The sequence below is a fragment of the Chinchilla lanigera genome, unplaced genomic scaffold, assembly GCF_000276665.1.
Source record: "Chinchilla lanigera isolate Chin_1 unplaced genomic scaffold, ChiLan1.0 scaffold00051, whole genome shotgun sequence".
Taxonomy (NCBI): Eukaryota; Metazoa; Chordata; class Mammalia; order Rodentia; family Chinchillidae; genus Chinchilla; species Chinchilla lanigera.
Window position 1 is genome coordinate 11343467 of NW_004955452.1, and position 19801 is coordinate 11363267.

The 19801-nt window shown below is 52.9% G+C and overlaps 1 protein-coding gene across 1 annotated transcript in view; it reads right to left on the minus strand.

Annotated features, from left to right (window-relative positions):
• Window positions 1-4534: 4534 nt before the first annotated feature.
• Window positions 4535-19801, minus strand: part of Trim62 (tripartite motif containing 62) — a 29413-nt gene continuing 14146 nt past the window's right edge. Inside the window, exons 3-5 of the mRNA XM_005395108.2 lie at window positions 15323-15579; window positions 14417-14532; window positions 4535-6837 (exon numbers count right to left, since the gene is read on the minus strand). Coding sequence (XP_005395165.1) covers window positions 6287-6837; window positions 14417-14532; window positions 15323-15579 — 924 coding nt within the window. The 3' untranslated portion in view covers window positions 4535-6286. The remainder of the gene's footprint in view (window positions 6838-14416; window positions 14533-15322; window positions 15580-19801) is intronic.

The window sequence follows — 19801 nt, forward strand, 5'->3', positions numbered from 1 at the left end:
TTGTATCCTAGAGCCCTTGACCCTAGCATTAAACATGAATTAATCCCAGTTTCACACATTCTAGACCCAGCCATCTGCATCTATGACTGCATGAGGCTTTGGGGAGGTGGGGGACATCTCGTCACAAGCCGTAACATCTTGCTAAGCTCATGAGACATGGAGACCATAAGGGGGAGATGAAGAGAGCTATACATTGTTACTAATGAGTCAGGCAGAAAACTGGGGCTCACTCGAGGTCTTTCACAGTTTGCCCAGGTTTGATCCATGGTCCCACACCTGTGAGATGCATACACCACCTTCTTGTCTCTTCCTTGGATCTTCATCTTCATTTTTATCTCCCCTCTCCTAGTAGCAAGAACAGAGAATGGGGCCCCAGGACATGGCTGCTGGTTGGTAGGTCTGGCAGCTTGGTCAGGGTTATGCAGTGGGCAGAGGAAACAGTCCCATTGGCTGATCCTCTAGAGTGAGAGGAGGGAGAAGCATCTTATTTGGGAAATGACCCCAAAACCTCCAAACTGCCTGGGGCCCTAGGGCTGATGTAGTCCCATGAAATCAGGGGACTTCTGTGGGCCACTGATCCCAGTGCCCTCACTCACCAGAGACTGCTTATATTCCAGTAGCTGCCCTTGCTGGGCTTTGTGCTTGCTGTAGCTGGTGCTGGCTCTGGACTCTTACCAGCAAAGGAGGTATAAGGTATGGGCAGGCACCGGCTGTGCCCAGGAGGAGGCATCTGGGGTCTCAGCCAGCTCTTCCTTCTCTTTGGGAAACAGGACAAGAGACAGCACCCAGCTCTTGGTGCCTGGGGCTGTGGGTCTTTGCTTGGACTTCAAGAATCTGGGGACTCGAGAAGGCTGGCTCCAGAATCCACATGGAAGAGAACAGAGGTTGCATGAGCATAACCAAGGGCTGAGAGTCAGGAGCCCTGGGGATGGGCTTGACCCCATTGACTGGTAAAATGATGGCATTGAGACCAGTGATCTTTCACAGCCATCCTAGACCCTGAGGTGATGACCAGCATCCCCAGCTAGGCTGAGTCTACCCTAGAGGGTACTTCTTGATTCTGTCACCCTTTTTTCTCCTTCTCCTTGTCCCTGGGTGCTACAGCCCCCAAGTCTGATAAGCACCCCTATACCCACGCACCTTTCCAGCCTGCCCTTGGTGCTGGTTTTCATTACCTGGGCTCAGGGCCTCTCAGCTGACAATTCTCTTTCCCCTGTGTGCTGACTAGGAACCAGGACATCTGGGTTCTGGTCCCACCTCTGTCACATGCTGTGCACCTTCAGCTAGAAACTAACTCTCTCTGGACTTCAGGGTGGACTAGAGGGTCACCAGGCTCCTCCCACATTCAGACTTGATCACATCGAGGCCCAGTCTCTCAGAGACCCACAGAACCTGGGGCTTTGGGTCTCTGACTCCAGTCTTCTGAGAGGCCCTCTAGGGTCATGACATCAGGGTAGGGAGCTCCTGCACCTCTGGTCCGAAGTGTCAACCTTCCCCCACTTCATCTAATTCCTAGGATGATTGAGGAACATTTTATAACAATCAGAAATATGACAGAACTGTCAAAAATTTGAAAGACTTCTCTATTTAACATTTAAGGTAAAACCCACATACTTTTCACAAAGATGGAAAAGAAAAACAGCCAGGGTGGGGGTGCAGGGCTGTAATCCAGCACTCTGTGAGGCTGAAGCAGGAGATTTGCAAGTTTGAGCCCAGCCTGATCAATTTGGCAACTTAGTGAGACTTTGTCTTAAAATAGTAATAAAAAGTAAATAAAAATAAAATAAAAAGGCTTGGAGATGTAGCTCAGTGGGATGTCTCTAGGTCCAATCTATAGTAATTCTGAGAGAGAGAGACAGACAGAGAGAGACAGAGAGAGAGACAGAGAGAGAGACAGAGAGAGGGAGAGAGAGAGGGAGAGAGAGGAAAATGAGCACATTTCAAAATAAAAGCAAAAGTACTTCTTCCTCTCCTGTTGTGTTTTTGGAAGCTGAGTCTCCTGAGTGTGCCACACCCCTCTCTTCCTGATCTGTGCCTTATCACTTCCTTTTTCTTTCTCTGTTTCAGGATTCCCTAAGAGATTGGTTAGAATCATTGGTCCTGTAGTAAGGAGAAATAGCCATGTCCTGGTGGGTGGGTAATGATGATTCAATTCAGCACCTTGGTCAGTACCCCACCTTCCAAGATCCCTCCCAAACCCCTGCATTTCAGTCTGTCACCCAGGTCTTTACCACTGACCTCTGGGTGGGTGGTAGCTTGAGGATGGTGGATACAGCCACGACCTGGGTAGAATGTGAGGAAGCAGGGAGTGCTGCCTAGATGCAAGCAGTCAGCTTCCCGGGATGGCTTCTCTGGCAGGAGGAAAGGTTTGCCCCAGAGCCCTCGAGGTGAGCTCTGTGCTGCTAAGAAACTTTATTTTTGTTATTTTCTGGCTCTGCTGCCACCCCAGAGTGAAGGGCCCAGAGGTAATGGGCTTATTAGGGGCTGAGCAGCGTGATAAAGTTGGCAAGCTATGGGGCTTAACACTGGACTCTCAGAATCCTGGTCCAACACAGTTAGGACCCTGGCAAACAATTAACAGAATCTTCAATTCCTCTTCAAGTAAATAAAAACTGAGCCCCAGAAAGGGACAGGGACCTGCTTAAGGTCACATAGTGTCTTCACAAGTTCACCCTTGAACCTTGGAGATGTAAGATAATTTGCATGCACCTGTGACTTGAGTCACAACTGCACAATTCCATGATGGCTGGTGTAAGCACTCATTTTGAAGCTCAGGGCATCCCAGCCTTGGTGGCTACTGCCTGTCACTGAGGCAGTCCTCAAAGTTGAGAGGAATTTCCAGAGAGGTCCAGTGAAGTTAGGCTTTAGCTCTGGATACATCTGATTTCCAACTCTGCCAAGTCGAAGCTGTGGGTCCTCTGGGAATACTTCACTCAAAAACTGAGATAATGATTCTAACCTCAGGGGCTTGTCTCAATAGATAAAGCAGAAAAAGTACCATCACTCTGCTAGGTGGCTACAAAGGACTCGGAGAAGGGCTGCTGCCAATCAATCCTTTCCCACCCTGTATAAAATCTACGTTGACTCCTCTTCCTTACCCACAGCTGAGCTGCTTTGCCTTCCCTCTTAACTGCATTAAGTGTGGGGATTCTGGTTACAGACCAACAATCCCATCTTTCATTCAGGAACTTTCTGGACAATTATGCTGATACACCTCTTAGAGGCATCCTAACTTCCTGGCGCCTATGTAAATGAGGCCCCTACAGTTACCCCCAGACACTTTAAAACAAGGAGGGTGGAAAATGGCCAGCACTTCTTGGGCTTGGAGCTGAGGCTGAGGAGAAAGGGAAGGATGGACCACGGTGTAGGGAGAGGGTTGTTCTTCCCCAGAAGGAGAAGACAGAGCGAAGACATTCACTGAGCAAAAACACAGAGGCATGGTTTTGGGAGGAGCCACAGTGATCCCAGTGAATAGGGGTTTTGGGGGACACTCTAGTCTCAAAATCACCCTTCCTCCATAACTTAACTGTACACTGGGCTGTTCTCCATCAGCCAATCAAGACCCCTGGTCCACCTTACCAACAGCCCCTCCCCATCCTCCCTACTCTCTTCCTACAGCCCCAAACAAGTCAATGACTGGGGATTCCCCTGCCTTCTCCCCACCTCCAGAGTGTGAACGAGGAGCCACCTGATGCCTCTGAGCATCCAGTCTAACTTCCTTTATCCTGTAGGGGAGATTGAGGAAGGGCCCTTTAGGATCAAAAGACTCAATAAAAAGCCAAGATGGCCCAGTAGCCTCCCAGCACCAGTGTTCACAGCTGTGTGTTCCACACGGGCCCTGCTGGGCTCCTGGCCAGGCTGCTTCCCCACCAGGCAAAGGTGGGATGGATCACCTTCAACAAGCAGACCTGGGGATCTTCCTGGTGGCCCCAGCTCCCTCACTGGGCACAAGGAGGAAGTTGGGCTTCTCGGTGTCAGACCCAGCACAGAGGTTCAGAAAACCCACACAGTTCTGGGTACGGGCTCCAGGGGCTGTCCCTCCAGAGGGACAGGCAGGGCCTTCTTTAGTGTACTGCATTTAGTTTACCATGAAATGAAATGAAGTTGGTGGTATTATCCTCACTCCTCCATGTGGGGCAACTGTGACCCAGAGAAGCTAGGGCAGTTTTCTAAAGTCACATACTGATGGAAACTGGACTTAAGCTCAGGTCTGCATAGTTCCAGAGACCAGGCTCTTACTACTGTCCTGCGAGCTCCTTGTGTCTTTTCCCAGGGCTATCCCAGCTCTCCTCTAGTAAAAGGCTGGCAGTCTTCCCAAGTTTCCAACAGCTTGAGAACTCAGTTATCACTTTCTAGTGTGGGCTGTGAGACTTTCTGTCCTCTCTCTGGGCCTTGCTTTTCCTTCCGTATAGAGTGAACTAAGTGCAATTTACCCAGCAGAGATACTTGTGGACCGGCTGTGCTAATGGACCTACACTGCCTGGGACAGGACAGGTGGGTTTTTGTGTTTGTCAGAATGAATGGAACAGACCACTGGCATCCAGTAACTTTAATTTAATACAAATTGATCATAACTCACAAAATGGGCAACATTTTTAAATAAAAATACTGTCAGGGATAGCCCAGATTCTGGGACTTGAGGGCATGGGTAGAGATGAGGATTCCTCTTGCCCATGTGTACGGCAGTTGTGAGTGGGAGCCCCTCAAGTTCAGCTGTGCTGGCTCTGTTGGGATGGTTGTGCTCTGAGACCCCAAGTACAGAACCAAGGCCCCGGCACTGGAAAGAAAAGCCAAGGCTGTGGAGATGTTTTAGTTCAGTCTTGCAGGCTCAGACCTTGGGCTGTCACCTCTGTGCAGGAATACAATCACAAGAACACCACAGAGCAGGACACCACAGAACACAACACAGTTGGATGCTGTAGTAAAAGATGTGGCTGGGCTTGCTCACCACCCATGCTAACATTCCAGTAAGCCTTTTTGTACGTCTGAGGCTGGAAGGAGGAAAACTACATTTCCCAGACTCCCTTGCAGCCAAGGTTTAGAATCTGTCTTGTTTCTGCAGAGTCCCTTGTAGGGATGTGGGATTTGGGGACCTGAGTTAAGTGGAAGAGAGGCAAGCCTCAGGACATCCACTTGTTGGCATGGATGATGCCAGAGGGAGCATGGCTCTGCAGGCAGTAGCTGCTGATGCAGCTGCTTCCCGCTGATGAGAGCAGCCTTCTTGGTCACAATAGGCATGATGAATCTGGCAGCTGGGAGTTGTTCCTGGAAATTCAGCAAAGACTCTGCTCCTCTAGCCCTTCCAACAATTTTGAAAGTCACCAGGGAGCTGGTAATAAATCCTTGTCTAATTAAGCCAGCTAAAGTGGCTCTTGTTTCTGCAGCAGGATCCTAAGTGAGATAGATGTCAAGTCTGAGGGCAGGACCTGGCCAAGGGCTCCTCCCAGAGCGCAGGTCCTGATCAGAACAACTGCACCCAGCAGCTTCTCTGCAGCCTAGCAGGTCACAGAGGCCCAGCTGAACAGGGCTGGCTAGATTCTGTCCAAAGCTGCTGGGGACCTCGATCATCCAGTGATGCCTGTCCTACAGATGCCTTTAGTTGATGGACTCTACACCAGTCCCCAAGGTGTCCTTAGGTTGTGGGTAGGAAAGGGGTGACATGGTGACACAGAAACCATGGACTCAGCTACTGGGTGCCTTCCACATGACACAGCATCCTCTCTGACTTGCTGATCAGTGGGAAAAGAACTCTTGGTACAGGGGTGGCAGGAGAGGGTGGGTCTCTGACAACTCTAGGAACAGCTATTGCCCATCCACTGTGGGCTTGGGGGGAGGTTCAAGGGTAAAATGGCCCATTGCTAGCTCAGTGAAGTCTTAGGTCATGGACACAGAGTATTCTGTGCATCTTTCAGGGTGTCAACTACTGGCCACATCTGACATATCCTGAGACCAGGGCAGCTGGGCAGGAGGGGGACAGACAGAAGGAGGTAGGCCCCTGCCCTTGAGAGGATGGGGGTGAGGTTGGGCAGGAGTTGCCCTGAGGAGAACTCATGTCATGTCCCCATCAAAGTCAGAGCTACAGAATATGAATGCTGGGAGGGAGCTTAAGAATCACGGACTGATTCTATCAATCTCCATGTCACAGACAGGGCAAAGGAGGCTGAAGGGTAAACAACTGGCCTGAGGTCTCAGAGTGATGGATGTGGGCCGAGTCCAGGCCTCCCTTTGCTGGGCTGGGCTTTTGCTGGTGGTAGTGACCCAGGAGGCTGTGGGCCCTTGGCCGAGACTAGATGCGGACTGTGTTGATCCGCAATGGCTGGACATTCTTGCCATTGGCATGGCTCTGGCCGGGGCTGAAGTAGGAGCAGAGCTTGCCTGGGAACTTCTCACGGAAGGTGTAGAGCCAGGACATGTCATCAGCATTGTAGAAGATAAGCAAGCCCTGGTCATAGTCCAGGAAGACACCCACCTTGTCCAGCTTGTCACGGACGTTGAGCCGTGTCCAGGGCTCTGTGCAGGCACTGTACTGGTTACCATCATGCATAACGATGCAGTAGAAGCCACGGCTGGGCTGGATCTGGATGCTGCCCTTGCGGCTTGCAGCCTCATGCGCCAGCCCGATCACCCACTGGGTCTTCTCTGCCACTACCACCTCCCAGTAATGGACGCCACTGCTGAAGGCTTCAGAGCCCAGCACTGACACCTCCACGTCAAAGCGCTTTGGTGAGTCCTGCAGCGGCTGTGGGTGTAGGTTCCCATAGGCCACAATGGTGCAGTCATCAGAAAGGATCAGGCGCTGGTGGGCAGTGCCTGGGTCCAGGGTCAGCGCAGCTGGTACTAGGCGGGGGTGGAAGAGAGAGAGATGATCAGTGGAAACAAGGCTCTCAAGCCACTTTTCAGTTCTTTGCTGAGGACAGGGTTCTGGTGCGGCCCAGGGAGACAACTGACCCACTGTGGGACCCTCAATACAACCTGTGCACGCTGGGCCTCACATCTTTCTCTGTAAAGCAGAAGGGAAATGGCTAATGTCCTTCCAGCTTTACATTAGGCTGCAGGGAAGGAGGCGCCATGGCTGAGGTCCAGGACAAGGCACAAACAGGGCACTCCACCAACATTTGTAGAATTAACATGTGAGGACTAGAAGGAGAGAATTTCAGAGCTGGGGGAGGAGTTTAAAGATCACCCAAATATTACTGCTCCCTAGAGAGAAACCTGGAAGTTTGTGAAAGTGTCTGTGTTGCCTCCTGACAGTGGGATCCAGGGATGCTAAAGACCCTGAACGAAACGCACAGGATGTTCCTGCGTGGTGAGTGACTGTTCATCCCCAGCCCATCAGCAATTTTCTTTTTTGTTTTTTTTTGGTATCAGGAATCAAACTCAGAGCCTTGTGCTTGCCAGGCAGGTGCCTGTCTCCTGTGCCTACCTCTGATCCCTTCCTACCAGAAGGGCAAGGGTTGGATACTGGTCACCTCGGCTTTCTCCTGTTTTTCCAGTGCCCAGCACAGAGCCTGGCCCGGCGCAGCCTTGTGGAAATGCTCAGCAAATTAGGCTGACCCCGTTTGGGTTGGGCAGGTGGTACTGGCTGGGTCACCTGCCTCTGGGCTGGCTATACCGGCTTAGCAGGTCTGACCTCAACATCTCATGAACTTCTGTCAAGACCTTTGTTTATTCTTTCTTCTGAGGGTGCTGATAGCCAGCCAGAGCAGCAGAGGGAATCTGGGCTCCTCTTAGTCTGGATGGTCATTTCTAGGCTAGATCAAGACAGAGGGAAGGGAAAGTGGGTGGGTGCGTGGGTGGAGGGAATGGGGACACCAGTTCCTCAGGGTGAAGGACTTCCCATCCAGTCCCCTTATCTAGTGCAGCAGGGACCTGATGGCACTTGGCCAGAGCAGTACTCCCTACCTCACGTACTTCCACAGGCTGTGTGTGTGCAGAGAAATAAAATGACAGCGATGGCGACTGTCCAACAGGGAACCACAGCCAGGCCCTGACTGTGCTTCTGTTCCTACATCCACTAACAAGCTGACTGCTGACACGTGTCAAGCTCCTTCCATGGTCTCTGTCAGGAGTAAATTTAGTTCTGCCCTGTGTGCTCTTCTTAGTGCTCTTAGAGCTCAGAGGGCAGTGTGGATACGATGACCTCTGGGAACACAAAGGTCAATGGCAGCACAAGTCTCTATCCAGGGACACAGAAGAAGGGAGCCAGGTGAAGAAAGACAGTGAATCAGTGGATGAAGGTTTTGTCTCCAGCCCGACAGGCCACCGGGCAGCAGGTGGAACCAGAAGGCTCCTGCCCTGTGGAATGTGGGGAATCCCCACAGAGGGGTGTGTCCAGAGGAGGTGGAACGGTGTGTGTGGCTGGGAGAGCCAGGGAAGGAACTAATTAGATACAGATGGAGCTACCCACTCCGGCCCCCACAGTGGTATGTGTGTGCAGCAGAGGGGTGAGAGCAGCAGTAGTTCCGAACACCAGGGTGGTGGGCTTCGGGTGGGGACCTGGGCTTCGTATTCTAGGTGCCCGGGATGATTTGAGACCTGCACCAGGCAAAAACCCAGGCTCAGGGCAGAAGGGACAGAAATCTGGCAAGCATGCATGAGAACTCAGCCTCAGACTCTTAAGCCTACGCAGCGCAACGTGGACCCCTCCTGAGACACTGATGACTGGGAGGACAGCCAAGAGGGCTCTCCCGTGGCTCTGAGGCTAGGTGTGTGGGAGAGGAGACTGCAGGGCGGGGGAAATCCTGACCCTACCAAGTACCTACTGCAATTGAAGGGGTGGACGAGGGTGGGGCCTGCTTCCTCAGGGGTGGGATAGGCAGGGGCTGTGGACTGACTCTAAGGAAGCTCTCACAGCCCAAAGGGTGAGGCTGGGTCAGGGCCTCCCATCTCACCATTATCCTGTCCCTGGCTTTCCTCCACCTTCCTGAGGTGGGCAGGAGTAACTAGAGTGAGACCGGAAGGGGGTGTGGCAACCTTCTGCCCCCTGGGATGGGCTGGCAGATTTCCCATCTGTTCTTTACCCTCTGGAGAGGTGGCAGAACACCTGTCACCTCTATTTTACAGGGCAGAGCTCATTTCTAGGTTGTGAAACTTTGAATTTGGAAACACAAAATGCCAGTGTGAGGCGACTGCCTGGTCTCCAGGAATGAAGCCTCTCTGAGGCCCAGGTGCGAAGGCCGTCAGGAAGGGTCAGCCACTGTGGAGGTAGCAGGAAGTGTTTCCCAGCCCCTATCAACTACCACCCAAGCACCAGAGAAAGCTCTCCCAGGACACAGCCTAGCACCGCTGCTTGGCTGCCAGTGGCCTGTGTTTCTTTGTTCTCAAGAATAAGGGGCCAGGGTTGGTGGGATGGAAACATGTTTACTCTTTTCTCTAGCCAGGCATTTAAAAAATCTGGGGCTCCCACCTCTTCAGGCCCTCGACTGCATAGGGCAGGCATTGCAGAAATCTTCATATCCCTTAGCTCCTGGGAATACAGTGCAGCCCTAGGGTACATATCACTGTACCCATTTTACAGAAGAGAAAACTAAGGCTCCTTGAGGTAGATAAGTGGCTTATTCAAGTTGCCACTCGCAGTGAAAACCGAGTTGGAATGTAGGTTGTGGTCTTTTCACCTCCTGTTCTTTCTCTCACTTGGCCCCAGAAAGCCTGCTCAGCAAGCCAGAGGAACCATCTGAGGAGTCACTGCAGTGCTAACAAATAAGCACCAAATACTTACTAAGTTATAGGATTATGATCACCAAGGAATAATTTAATTCTTACACTTACCATGGAAAATAAACGCAACTACCCCTCTTCTAGGGATGAGGAAAGGGGGTACTTTGCCGTGGGTCACACGGTTAGGCAGTAACACGCTGGGACTCAAAGTGATTGGGTACAGGTGAGCAGGGGAGGGAGTGGGCAGCCCAGGGGAGGAGGTGGGGTGGTGAGAGGAGCAGTGTCTGGTGTCCTTGGGACAATGGCTGCCTGGCCCAGGGGAGGCTCGTGCCTGGAGGCTGGGGCTGGCAGGTCCAGCAGGCAGAAGTGGGGCAGGAGGAGGAGCACAGCAGGGGTGGGTGGTGGTCGAGAGAGGATGCTCCAGAACAGGGCAGTGACAGGTGCCACAGGGGGTTCTCGGGGGACCCAGTAGGAAGCCCGAGCTCTAGGGGAGGGGCAGGCAGGAAGCTGCTAGAATCCACAGCCCAGTCCCTGGGGGCGCCCCTCCCGCTTGCACATAAAGGGCTCTGGGGTTGGCAGGGAAGCCAGAGTGACTTCACAGGCCCCACAGACAAAGGAAGGGGCCCAGAAAACAGGGTCACTGTTCTTTGAAGTCCCAGGGGCCTCTGGGCTGAGCAGGACGCTCAGGACCACACTGCGGCTCCCTCAGCCCTTCTGTGGGCAGAGTTCTCTGGGGCAGTGGTTCTCAACTCAAGCACTTTTGCTTTCCAAGGGACAACTAGCAGTGCGCAGAGACACTCGCTACTAGGACCACCAAGCACACTGGATAGTGCGCAGGCATGCTGCCCAGCATCCTACCATGTGCAGGGAGGTGCCCACAACAAGGCCTCACAGTCATTGTGCTAAGGCCGAGAAACCCCGCTGATGGGCCGTCAGCAATGTGCCATCTCGCTGCTGCGCTGTGAGCGAGGTGAAGAGGAACACGGCATCCCCTTTGTCCCAGGGAAGGGGACTGTCCGAGACAGAGCCACAAGTTTCTTCATTCAGTGTTCACTGTGCACCTGCTCTACGCTGGGCACTGTCCTAGCAGCAGCCCTGGGGCTAGGACTCATTCTTTTTATTCCCTAATGAACACTGACTGTGCTGGCTGCAGGGGATGGACCAGACTCAGCCTCTAAGCCCTCGGAGTTCACACTCCAGACAGAGACAGCTACACAGACACTGACAGAACTGAAACCAGGAAGGTCCAGAACTGCTGGGAGAAATCCAGGAAGGCTTCTCAGAGGAGGAGTCTAAACAGTAACATGTGCAAGAGGACAGAAGTTGATCATCAGAGACCAAGGACAGTGTGGAGGGCTCCAGGGAAAGGGAACAACACAGCAAAACCATGGAGGAGGGGAACGTGGCTCACCTAAGGCCTAAAGATGGTTCATCGTGGCTGGGTGGGACAGAGGGAAGAGTGAGAAGCCGAGGGCCGTGCTGAGCTGCCCAGGGCCTCTCTGAGCTGTGATAGCGATGGGGCAGTGGGTGCTGAGGCTAAGAGTGCCCCCTAGACCATCTACCTGAGGGGCTCCCCTGGAGCTGAGGAGAGAATGGGGTGTTGGAATTCTTGCCTCCCTTGGGTAATGCCATTTCCCACCCGGGCCCTCACCCTCCTGAGCCCCATGTGACATCCCTCTGAGGCCAGGAGTAGAGAGTGAGCCCCAGCCCAGAGGACACTCAGGAGCACCATCCAGTCCGCTAGAAAATGGCCCCCCCCTTGCTCCCCACGGCTTCTGTGCGAACAAGGGCACAGAGCGACGTGTGAGAGCACGAAGGAGCTCCTCCCCATCTGTGAAATCAGTAGCGACACATCTAGTGGGGCCCCAGTCACCTACAGGGGAGCCCCAGCTCTGGGTCCAGCATTCACCCCATGCAGTGACTGTCCTGCGCCTGGCCATCCTCCCAGGTCCTCAGTATTCTGGGGTCACGATGCCACAGGCCCCCACACCCCTCAGCCTTCAGCGCCCAGTCCAAACACCTGTTCTGACCCTTGCCCCTCTTCTCCCGTTGTCCCTGCTGGGCTTCCGTGGCACCTGTCAGTGCCTCGTCATAGGCCTTGTCCCACTGGACTGCTGGAGTCTGGTTGCTTTTCTGCCCCCCCTGACGCCTGAAGGTGCTCCAAAGGATTTTTACTGGTCACAGAGAGCAAAGGGATGATCCATACAGGTAGAAATCTGAACCTGTGTGACCTTAGGAAACGAGTGAGCTGTTCTGAGCCTCCATCTCCCCCACAGACCCCAGTTGACACGTGTAAGACCAGGGAACGGCCAGTTAGCTTAGTGTGCAGGGGCACGGGCTCTGGGGTTTGACTTTAGAGTTTTAATCTTGGCTGCACCATTTCCAAATTGTGACCCTAGACAAGTTCCTAACAGCTCAGGGCCTCAGTTTCTGCATCTGAAAAAGTGGGGATGATAATAGTGGTGCTTCTTAGGAAGCATTCCCTTCGACACTCCTGTCTTGCTTCTCAAGGACATGCGCTGACTCCAGCATACACAGCGCTCCCCGCTGTCTGAAGACTTGGATCTCCCCTTGCGGGCCATGCGGCTTGGGAGGGCACTGACCTCTGAATCCCAGGGTGTGCTAACCCTACGAGAGACCTGTTTAGTCCTTCCCTCTCCATGCAGACCTCCCATTACCTACTCCCCATCTCAGCCGGAAAAGGTCAGAGACAGGCCCCACCAGCGCCCGCCTCTGTCCCCTCTGCCCAGTGCCCACAGAGTCCACCTTCTCTGGGCTCCAGGACTGTCGGCCTCAGCCAGGCAGCAGATCCCGCTGCGGGAGGCAGCCAAAGCCAAGGCTCCAGTGACTCTCTCCACCTTGAGTCTACCCTTCTGGCAACTCTCCTGTCACCCAGTAGGCCCTCATTTCTCCTCTCTTGCAAAAGCAGCTGCTGCCCCACCTCTCTCCTTCCCTTCTAAGTGTCATCTCCACCTACTGTCTCCCCTCCTAAGATGGCTCCAATCAGGCCCTTACCCCCATCGCTCCAGCAAAACAGCCCTTGTCAAGGTCACCAATGACCTCCCTATTGCTAGTCCTGGAGAATGGGCCACACTTGGCTCTGCTGCCTTTGCCACCGTGAAGCACCGTCCCTCCGGAAATGCCGCCCTCCACTTGGCTTCCAGGACGCCGGAGCTGCCCTCCTGCCTCACTGGCTGCTCCTCGGTCTTCCTGGTTGGGTCCTCTGCCTGTTCCTGACTTTTAGAGTGCTTTTGGCTCCAAATGCCAGAGTGGCCCTCTCTCTCCTCTTTCACCCCCACTGCCCAGATGACCCATCCAGGCCCACTAGCTGCTGTGCTTGTGCTGATGACACCAGCCCTGACCATTTTCCCAGGCTGCATACTTCGTTCCAACAGCCTCTCTAACATCAGCAGAAATGCCTCAGTGCCTCACACACTCGCTCCAACTCCATGCTTCCCACTGCTGTAGCCAGAACCCTCTAGTCTTCCTTACCTTCCATCCCTCACACCTGAGACCCAATCCTGTTGGCTCTCCCTTCAAAATACTTCCTAACTATGACCACCTCTCACCCGCCTCAGCCACTATGGTTATGCAGTTGCCGCCTCCATCCTTTACCTTCTTCAGTTTAACCATATCCCGGTAGCCAGAGGGATTCTTTAAAACCTTAAACTGGTTCATGTTATGTCATTGCCCCAAATTCTCCAATGGCTTTGGTCTCAAGATAGAATTCAAAGTACCCACATTGCTTCTGTCCTCCAATCTCCCTCATGCACCCCAGTCCAAGCCACCTGACTGCCTTTCCTGTCCTTGAACATGTCAGGCAAGCCTCCGCCTCCCGTACCTGCTGCTGATACCTACATGGCTTACCCGCCTTTCTTCCAGTCTCTAACGCTTCCTTCTTCCTGAGGTCTTCTATCTGGACCCCCTATCTAAAATCTCTATCCTAATTTAACTTCCTTGGGCTTCTTTTCTTATTCTTTATCAGTATCTAATATGTTATGTACTTTTTTTTAAACATTCATTTGTTCACTTTCTCACACCCTGGGATATAAGATCTGCAGGGTACGGGGTTTTGCCTATTTTGATCACCACTCAATTTCAGCACCTAGAACAGTACCTGGTATGGGGAAGGTGCTCCGCCTGTACTGCGGGTTTAGAACGAAGCAATGATGTGCCCAGGGCCTCAGTACGCGTTCAACTTTCGATTTTTCAAGTATAATGGGGGTAGAGTGACATACATTCAGTAGAAACTGTATCTAGAGTTCTGAACTTTGGTCTTCTCCTAGGGATGCCCAGATAGGGTGTGATACTCTGCAACATTGCTGGGCATCATGGTGAGACACACAGTCATGAGGGGAAACAAAATATAGTGCCCCGTGTTGCTAAGCGAGGATGTTCAGTGGGTCAGGCATGTTAAAAGTGTTTTTGACTAGGGATATTTTCACCTTACAATGGTTTATCGAGATGCACCCTTATTGTCAGTGGAGGAGCATCTGTACCTCTACCTGGGGAACGGTATATTGTGGAGCTGGCCTCATGGGGGCCTGTGAGGATTTACTCAGCCGGGCAATTGTGTGGGTGCCCAGCAAAGCCCGGGGGTATAGCAAGTGCTCAGCAAGGCACTCTGCTCACTCCTTGCCCTGGCCCCTGCTATCTTTAGGGTAGAGAGATGGGCCGGGCTGGAAGTGCCCACCTGGGTCCACCAGGATAATCCATGGCTCTCCCAGGACCTCTCAGGAAGCGATGGGCAGGGCCTCACCTGGGTGGATGTCCTGGAACAGGGACTTCCAGATGGTGTACTGCAGAGGACCCGTATACTTGGAGGTTGGGAAGTCTTCGTACGTCAGGTTGGTCTCATGGATTTTTCCTTTAAGCCTGGAAGGACAGCAGAAGAGAAGGTTGTACCAGGGACTGGATTCCTGCTCCAATTCTGGGACCCTGCAGTGAGAAGCTGCAGGATTCAGGTGCAAGTGTCTGCTTATGCCATTTTCAACATCTCTAGTTGTTACTCTCTGTTTTCTAGTCTTTAAGATGGGTACCACGTTAGCAGCTGCCTTCTACAGTTGGTATAAAGATTACATGGCATAGCATACCAAATACTTAGCTTGGCTTAGGGCCAACACCCAATGCATGATGTTAGCGACCGGTGTTATTAAGGGTGGTTTTGGGGTAGAGCAACTTGAGCTTGAGTTCCGGCTCCACCTCACTGAGGGATCTAAGTCAAATGATCTAGCTTCTCTGAACTTCAGTTTCTACATGTGTGAAACAGGGACGACAGTGATCACTGCCTACAAAGGGGCTCACAGAATTAAGATAATACAAAGCCTTTATAGAATAACATAGTATCACCATTAGTATAAGTAACATATGACGTGTTACAGATGTATAATGTAAGTAACATAAGTAATATACTATATATTACTAAATATTACTTGTTCATTATAATGTAGACAGAATGTATTGTATATAGATCAATACAACTACATAAGGCATCAGCCCAAGCTGTGGCACATAGCAGACGCCCCACAAAAGATTGATAAAGATGTGAGTAAATGGATTCTTGCTGACAGCCCCATCTGCCTCCACCCCACTACCTCACACTTCCTCCCCCACTACCTGGGAGGAGCTGGTCACTTTGGGAAGGCCCCTAGCAGGCGGCACTTACCGCTCAGACAGCGAAGCCACCCCAGCCAGGAAGGTGTGCCGGTCAGTCTCAGCCAGCCGCTCCTGCAGGATCTGGGCACCCTCCTGTACCTTGCGCAGCTGCTGGCTGTAGCGCTGCACCTTCTGCTCGATGTCGGTCAGCGTGCGTGCCGTGTCTGCCTCTAGTTCCTCCAGCATGGCTTTCTGCCGCTCGCGTAGCAGCCGGTGCAGCCGCTCAAAGGCCTCACCAATGGTGGTCCGCAAGCTCTTGGTGGAAGACTGTGAGGGACAGTCATCAGGGGTTATGGCAGGGGAGCATTGGGGTGATCCCACAGGGAAAGGAGGAGACCGAGAGGCTTGGCACACAGTGGGAAAGGGTAGGAGGGCAAGCCCGGTGGGGATGGCACATGCACAGGCTTGGTGAGTGAAAGGACTGGCATGGCCGGGACAGCACAGAGTTCTGTGTGGCCCTTCACGGTTGTGGAGGTTAGAGCCGAGGATGCTGCCCAGATTCCTGGCACGGGGGTGGGAGAGGCGGGGCAGGGAGAAATGCTACAGCCAGTCTGGGATATACAGACCTCTTTGTTTTTAAGCCTCATCTGTGGTGCTTTAGGGGAGATTGTCAGGGACCAGAATCTGTAACAAGGGGGGACTCAGAGGTCGGAGACGGGTGCGTTTGCCCTATAAGCCTAGAGGAATGCAGAAGCTCTGTCACGGCAGGAAGACGCACAGAACCCTGATGCACACAGGACAAGATAAGGACTTGCTGAGGATGACGAGGATCTTTAAAGCAATGTAGTTAGTAGCTGTCATACAACTTTTGCTTGGGGAAAAAAGTTTCCTTATTAATCCTTGTTTCTTCCTTGTAAGAATGCTTTATTCTTTTTACTAGCCCACAGCAATCACCATCCTGTTCCAGGAAAAGCACACTCCCCCCTCTGAAAAATGTGCGTATGTGCTCAGTAAACAGTGGCAAGCTTGCAGCGTCTTTGTCTTTGCCCATCCTGAGGCACTGACCTCCCGGCCCCCTTTTACACATTAAATTGTCTCTGTCTCTTATTTCATCCTTCGCCATAACCCTCATACAGGCAGTGGGGGGTCTTGAGCAGGTCCCCGGCAGGAGATGACAAGGAGATCATGGAGGTCAGAGAGCTTCATAAAAGGCAATGGGACACTGGTGGTCACTTGCCTTTCCTGCCCCTCCTAAGATCCCACAGCTAAAGAACAAGAACTAAAGCATAAGGCCTAGGTTTTGCAAGTCTTGCTGTCATGCAGGTGACATTCTGTGGCTTTGGTGAAACAATGTGTGGGGAAACACAGTTCTCAGCACAGGGAAAGTAAACATAGACTTGCACGGTCCTCTGCCCAGTGGGCACTGCGAGGCCCAGGAGGGCTTGGAGGAGGGGCAGGCACAGGTTTCGTACCCGGCAGCCTGGGGAAGAGTCCTAGCTCTGATCGCTAGCTGGGAGCAATCTCAGCGGCCTACGCTTTATGAATTTCAATTTCCCTATCTGTAAAAGAGGTAAAATGGCAGAGGAGTGGTGAAGTTGAAGCAAGGGATGTTCGTCCACCCAGTGACCAGGTTTCAGGTGTGGAGAAGGCTTGGTTAAAGCAAAGGGATCAATACTAACGGGTGCATCCTGGGAGTCCTCATGGAGAAAAGACTTCTGAGCTGGGCCTGAGGATGGGCATGGCATCAGCTGGGGCGGGGGAGCGGGCAGAGGGAACAGCCTAAGGAAAGGCAGAGTCAGGCGACACCAGAGACACAGGATACTGTGGCATGTGGGGCCTGTCTCTGCAGTTTCACTTTGTGGGATGCAGGCTGGCAGTTCACGGAGTCAGAGACCCCACTGTGCTCAGTGCCCAGGACTCTGTGGGAAGCTTCACAGAGGTTCAATTAGGGCCTCTTCCCTCCTGCTCAGCTGCTGGCCTCCAGGAAGAAGGCTGGCGGTAGGCCAACCTCCTTGCGCATGCCCACCCAGTGTGCTGGGCAGACAAAGGGGGGCGGAAGACAGGCTGGGATGGAGGGCCAGGCTGCAGGGCCCTCTCTGAGCTCCTCACCCTGCGGAGCCCTGTGGCAGCCCGTTGCAGATGGAAGGATGGCGTCTGCCCTGTCCCTCCACCCCACGCTCTCTAGAGCTGCCCCCAAGGCCCCCAATCCCACCGCTCCCTGGTGTGGCTCCTGCAGCAGCTTGGACCATCAGCCTGTACTGCTGACTGAAAGGCCAGGTGAGCCTCTCATCTCTGGTTGCTCCTCCACTGCTACCATAGGCCAGCTCCTTCCTATCTCATCCTCAGGCCCTCCCTCCTCCTCCATACCTACTGTTCTGAGCATGGCTTCCAAGTCCATCAGAAGGGTTTGCATGGCTCCTGACTGCCACATCATTTTCCAACTACCTCCCCAACACATCCCCCTGGGCTCCCCCAGGTCCCTCCAACTCATTTGGTCCACAGCCTTGTCCGCAAACTCATTGCTGCGGTGACCCTTCTAAAGTGCCAACGGTGTCATAGCCCACCCTGTGTCTACGAAACTTTCTTGGCTCTTTGATGATAGTAAAATGCCAAATTCCTTAGCCTAGGAGTCAAAGCCCTTCAGAAGTGGATCCTAACTTATCAATACTTTGCAATTTTATCAATTCCTGAGACCAATTCCTCCTCACCCTTTATTTATAAATAGGAGGCAAACTCCTACTTATCCTGCAAGACCTAGCTTGAGAGCTACTTTCTCTGAGATACCTTCTTTAACTTGTTAAGGTTAAGATACCTTCTTAACAGGGAGCTAGACGGTCCCAGAGCCTTTTGTAAACATTCTTAATACATGGTCCTCCATGTCATATCTCTCTAGCTAGTGGATGAGATCCTGGTGGGTAGGAATGACATTTTCCTTAGTCCTGTGCCTGGTCCCCATCACAGGGCCTGCCACAGGGCTGGGAGTCAGGAGCTCCTTGAGTGGTAAAGGAGGGGAGATCTTGCTCGATGGCTTCACAAAGCAGGGCACAGGCTCTGTTTTCTTTCCAGGCTGGGGAGTCAAGTGTCCCCACGACAGAAGATGGGTAGAGAAGTGGGGGGAGGCAGGGAGAAAGCATCTCAGAGTGGCACATCAGAGAAAGAGCCATCCTGGGGCTCCTGAACATGTCCCTGATGGGTTCTCCATCCAGCTTGCTCCACAAAGCCATAGATCCTCCAGGGGACACCCTGGTGTGAGGCTGGAAAATGCCTTGGGCTCTGAAAAAACTAGATGGGACGCTCCCAATTTCCACTTACTAGCTGTGAGGCTTCGGGCTGGTGTCTCAACCTCTCTGTTTCAGCTTCCTTGCTGATGAAATTGGGATAACAACAGCTCCTACTCCCAAGGGCTTTTTATTTTCCTTTTCATTCATTTGCTCTACAACTGCTTACTGTGTGTGTGACTCTGTGCTAGGTTTTGCAAGTCTTGCTGTCATGCAGGTGACATTCTGTGGCTTTGGTGAAACAATGTGTGGGGAAACACAGTTCTCAGCACAGGGAAAGGTTCAGCTCAACGGCAATGCCTCAGTTTCTTTAGTGCTTTAGAGGACAGAGCCACCACCCCCACACTCCTTTTGGTGCTTTGGCTGGAAAAGCCGCCTCCAGCCCAGCCCACCACATCCCCTGGAATACACAGGGCCTGGGGAGGCTGCACCCTGCCAAGAATGTGTCACCCCCAGGGCCAACCAAGGAAAACACAGGGCCTGAGGAGGGAGATCAGACAGACCCCCAGGCTAGGCCATTGGAGGGACAGGCGCCACAAGAAAGTGAGTCAGGCACCAGGTGAAATATGACCTCAAAGGCTTCATAGGCATTTCTTGTATAAATACCCTAGTCCAGACAGGAAGCAGGCTGGGGGGCTGGGGGGCGCCCCACAGGACCCCCCAGAGGCAGACAGATGGACAGGAAATCGGGGGAAGAGGTCAGTGGAGAAAAACAATGGTGAAGGGAGATGAGACAAGAATGCTGCCAGAGGAGGGAGAAACAGACCCTCAGATTCCCGCTAAGCCAGAGAGAAGCTTCCGTTTGCTTCCTAGCACTGGAGAGGTACAGAGGAAGCAGACACATGGGGAAACTGAGGCTGTGCAAAGCAGTGAGATCGCAGTGCTGTGATTGTTTCTACTGAGGGTCCTTCCCTGAGACCCTCTGGAATGTTCTCTGAGGAAAGTTTGTCACGTCCTGTCTGGGACTCCACAGTGGATTGATGGCCCTGCTGGGGCACGGATCTAGGTTTCTGACGGCCTCTTCAGGCCCCGGGGTGACCTCTGGAGGCCTGGGTGTTCCCAAGGCTGCCTCCAGCTGCACAGTTCCAGCTGCACAGGGATCAGAGCCAGCCTGAAAGACCCTACATGTCACTGTGCTGAGTTCCTAGGGAGGAGCTGCCGAGGGAGGGTTGAGAGGGCTCTGCCAGGCTTCTTCCAGCTCTGAAACGCTGAACTGAGCCCTGCAGAGGCCCCGCTGTATAGATGCAAAGACTGGGACCCAAAAAATACAG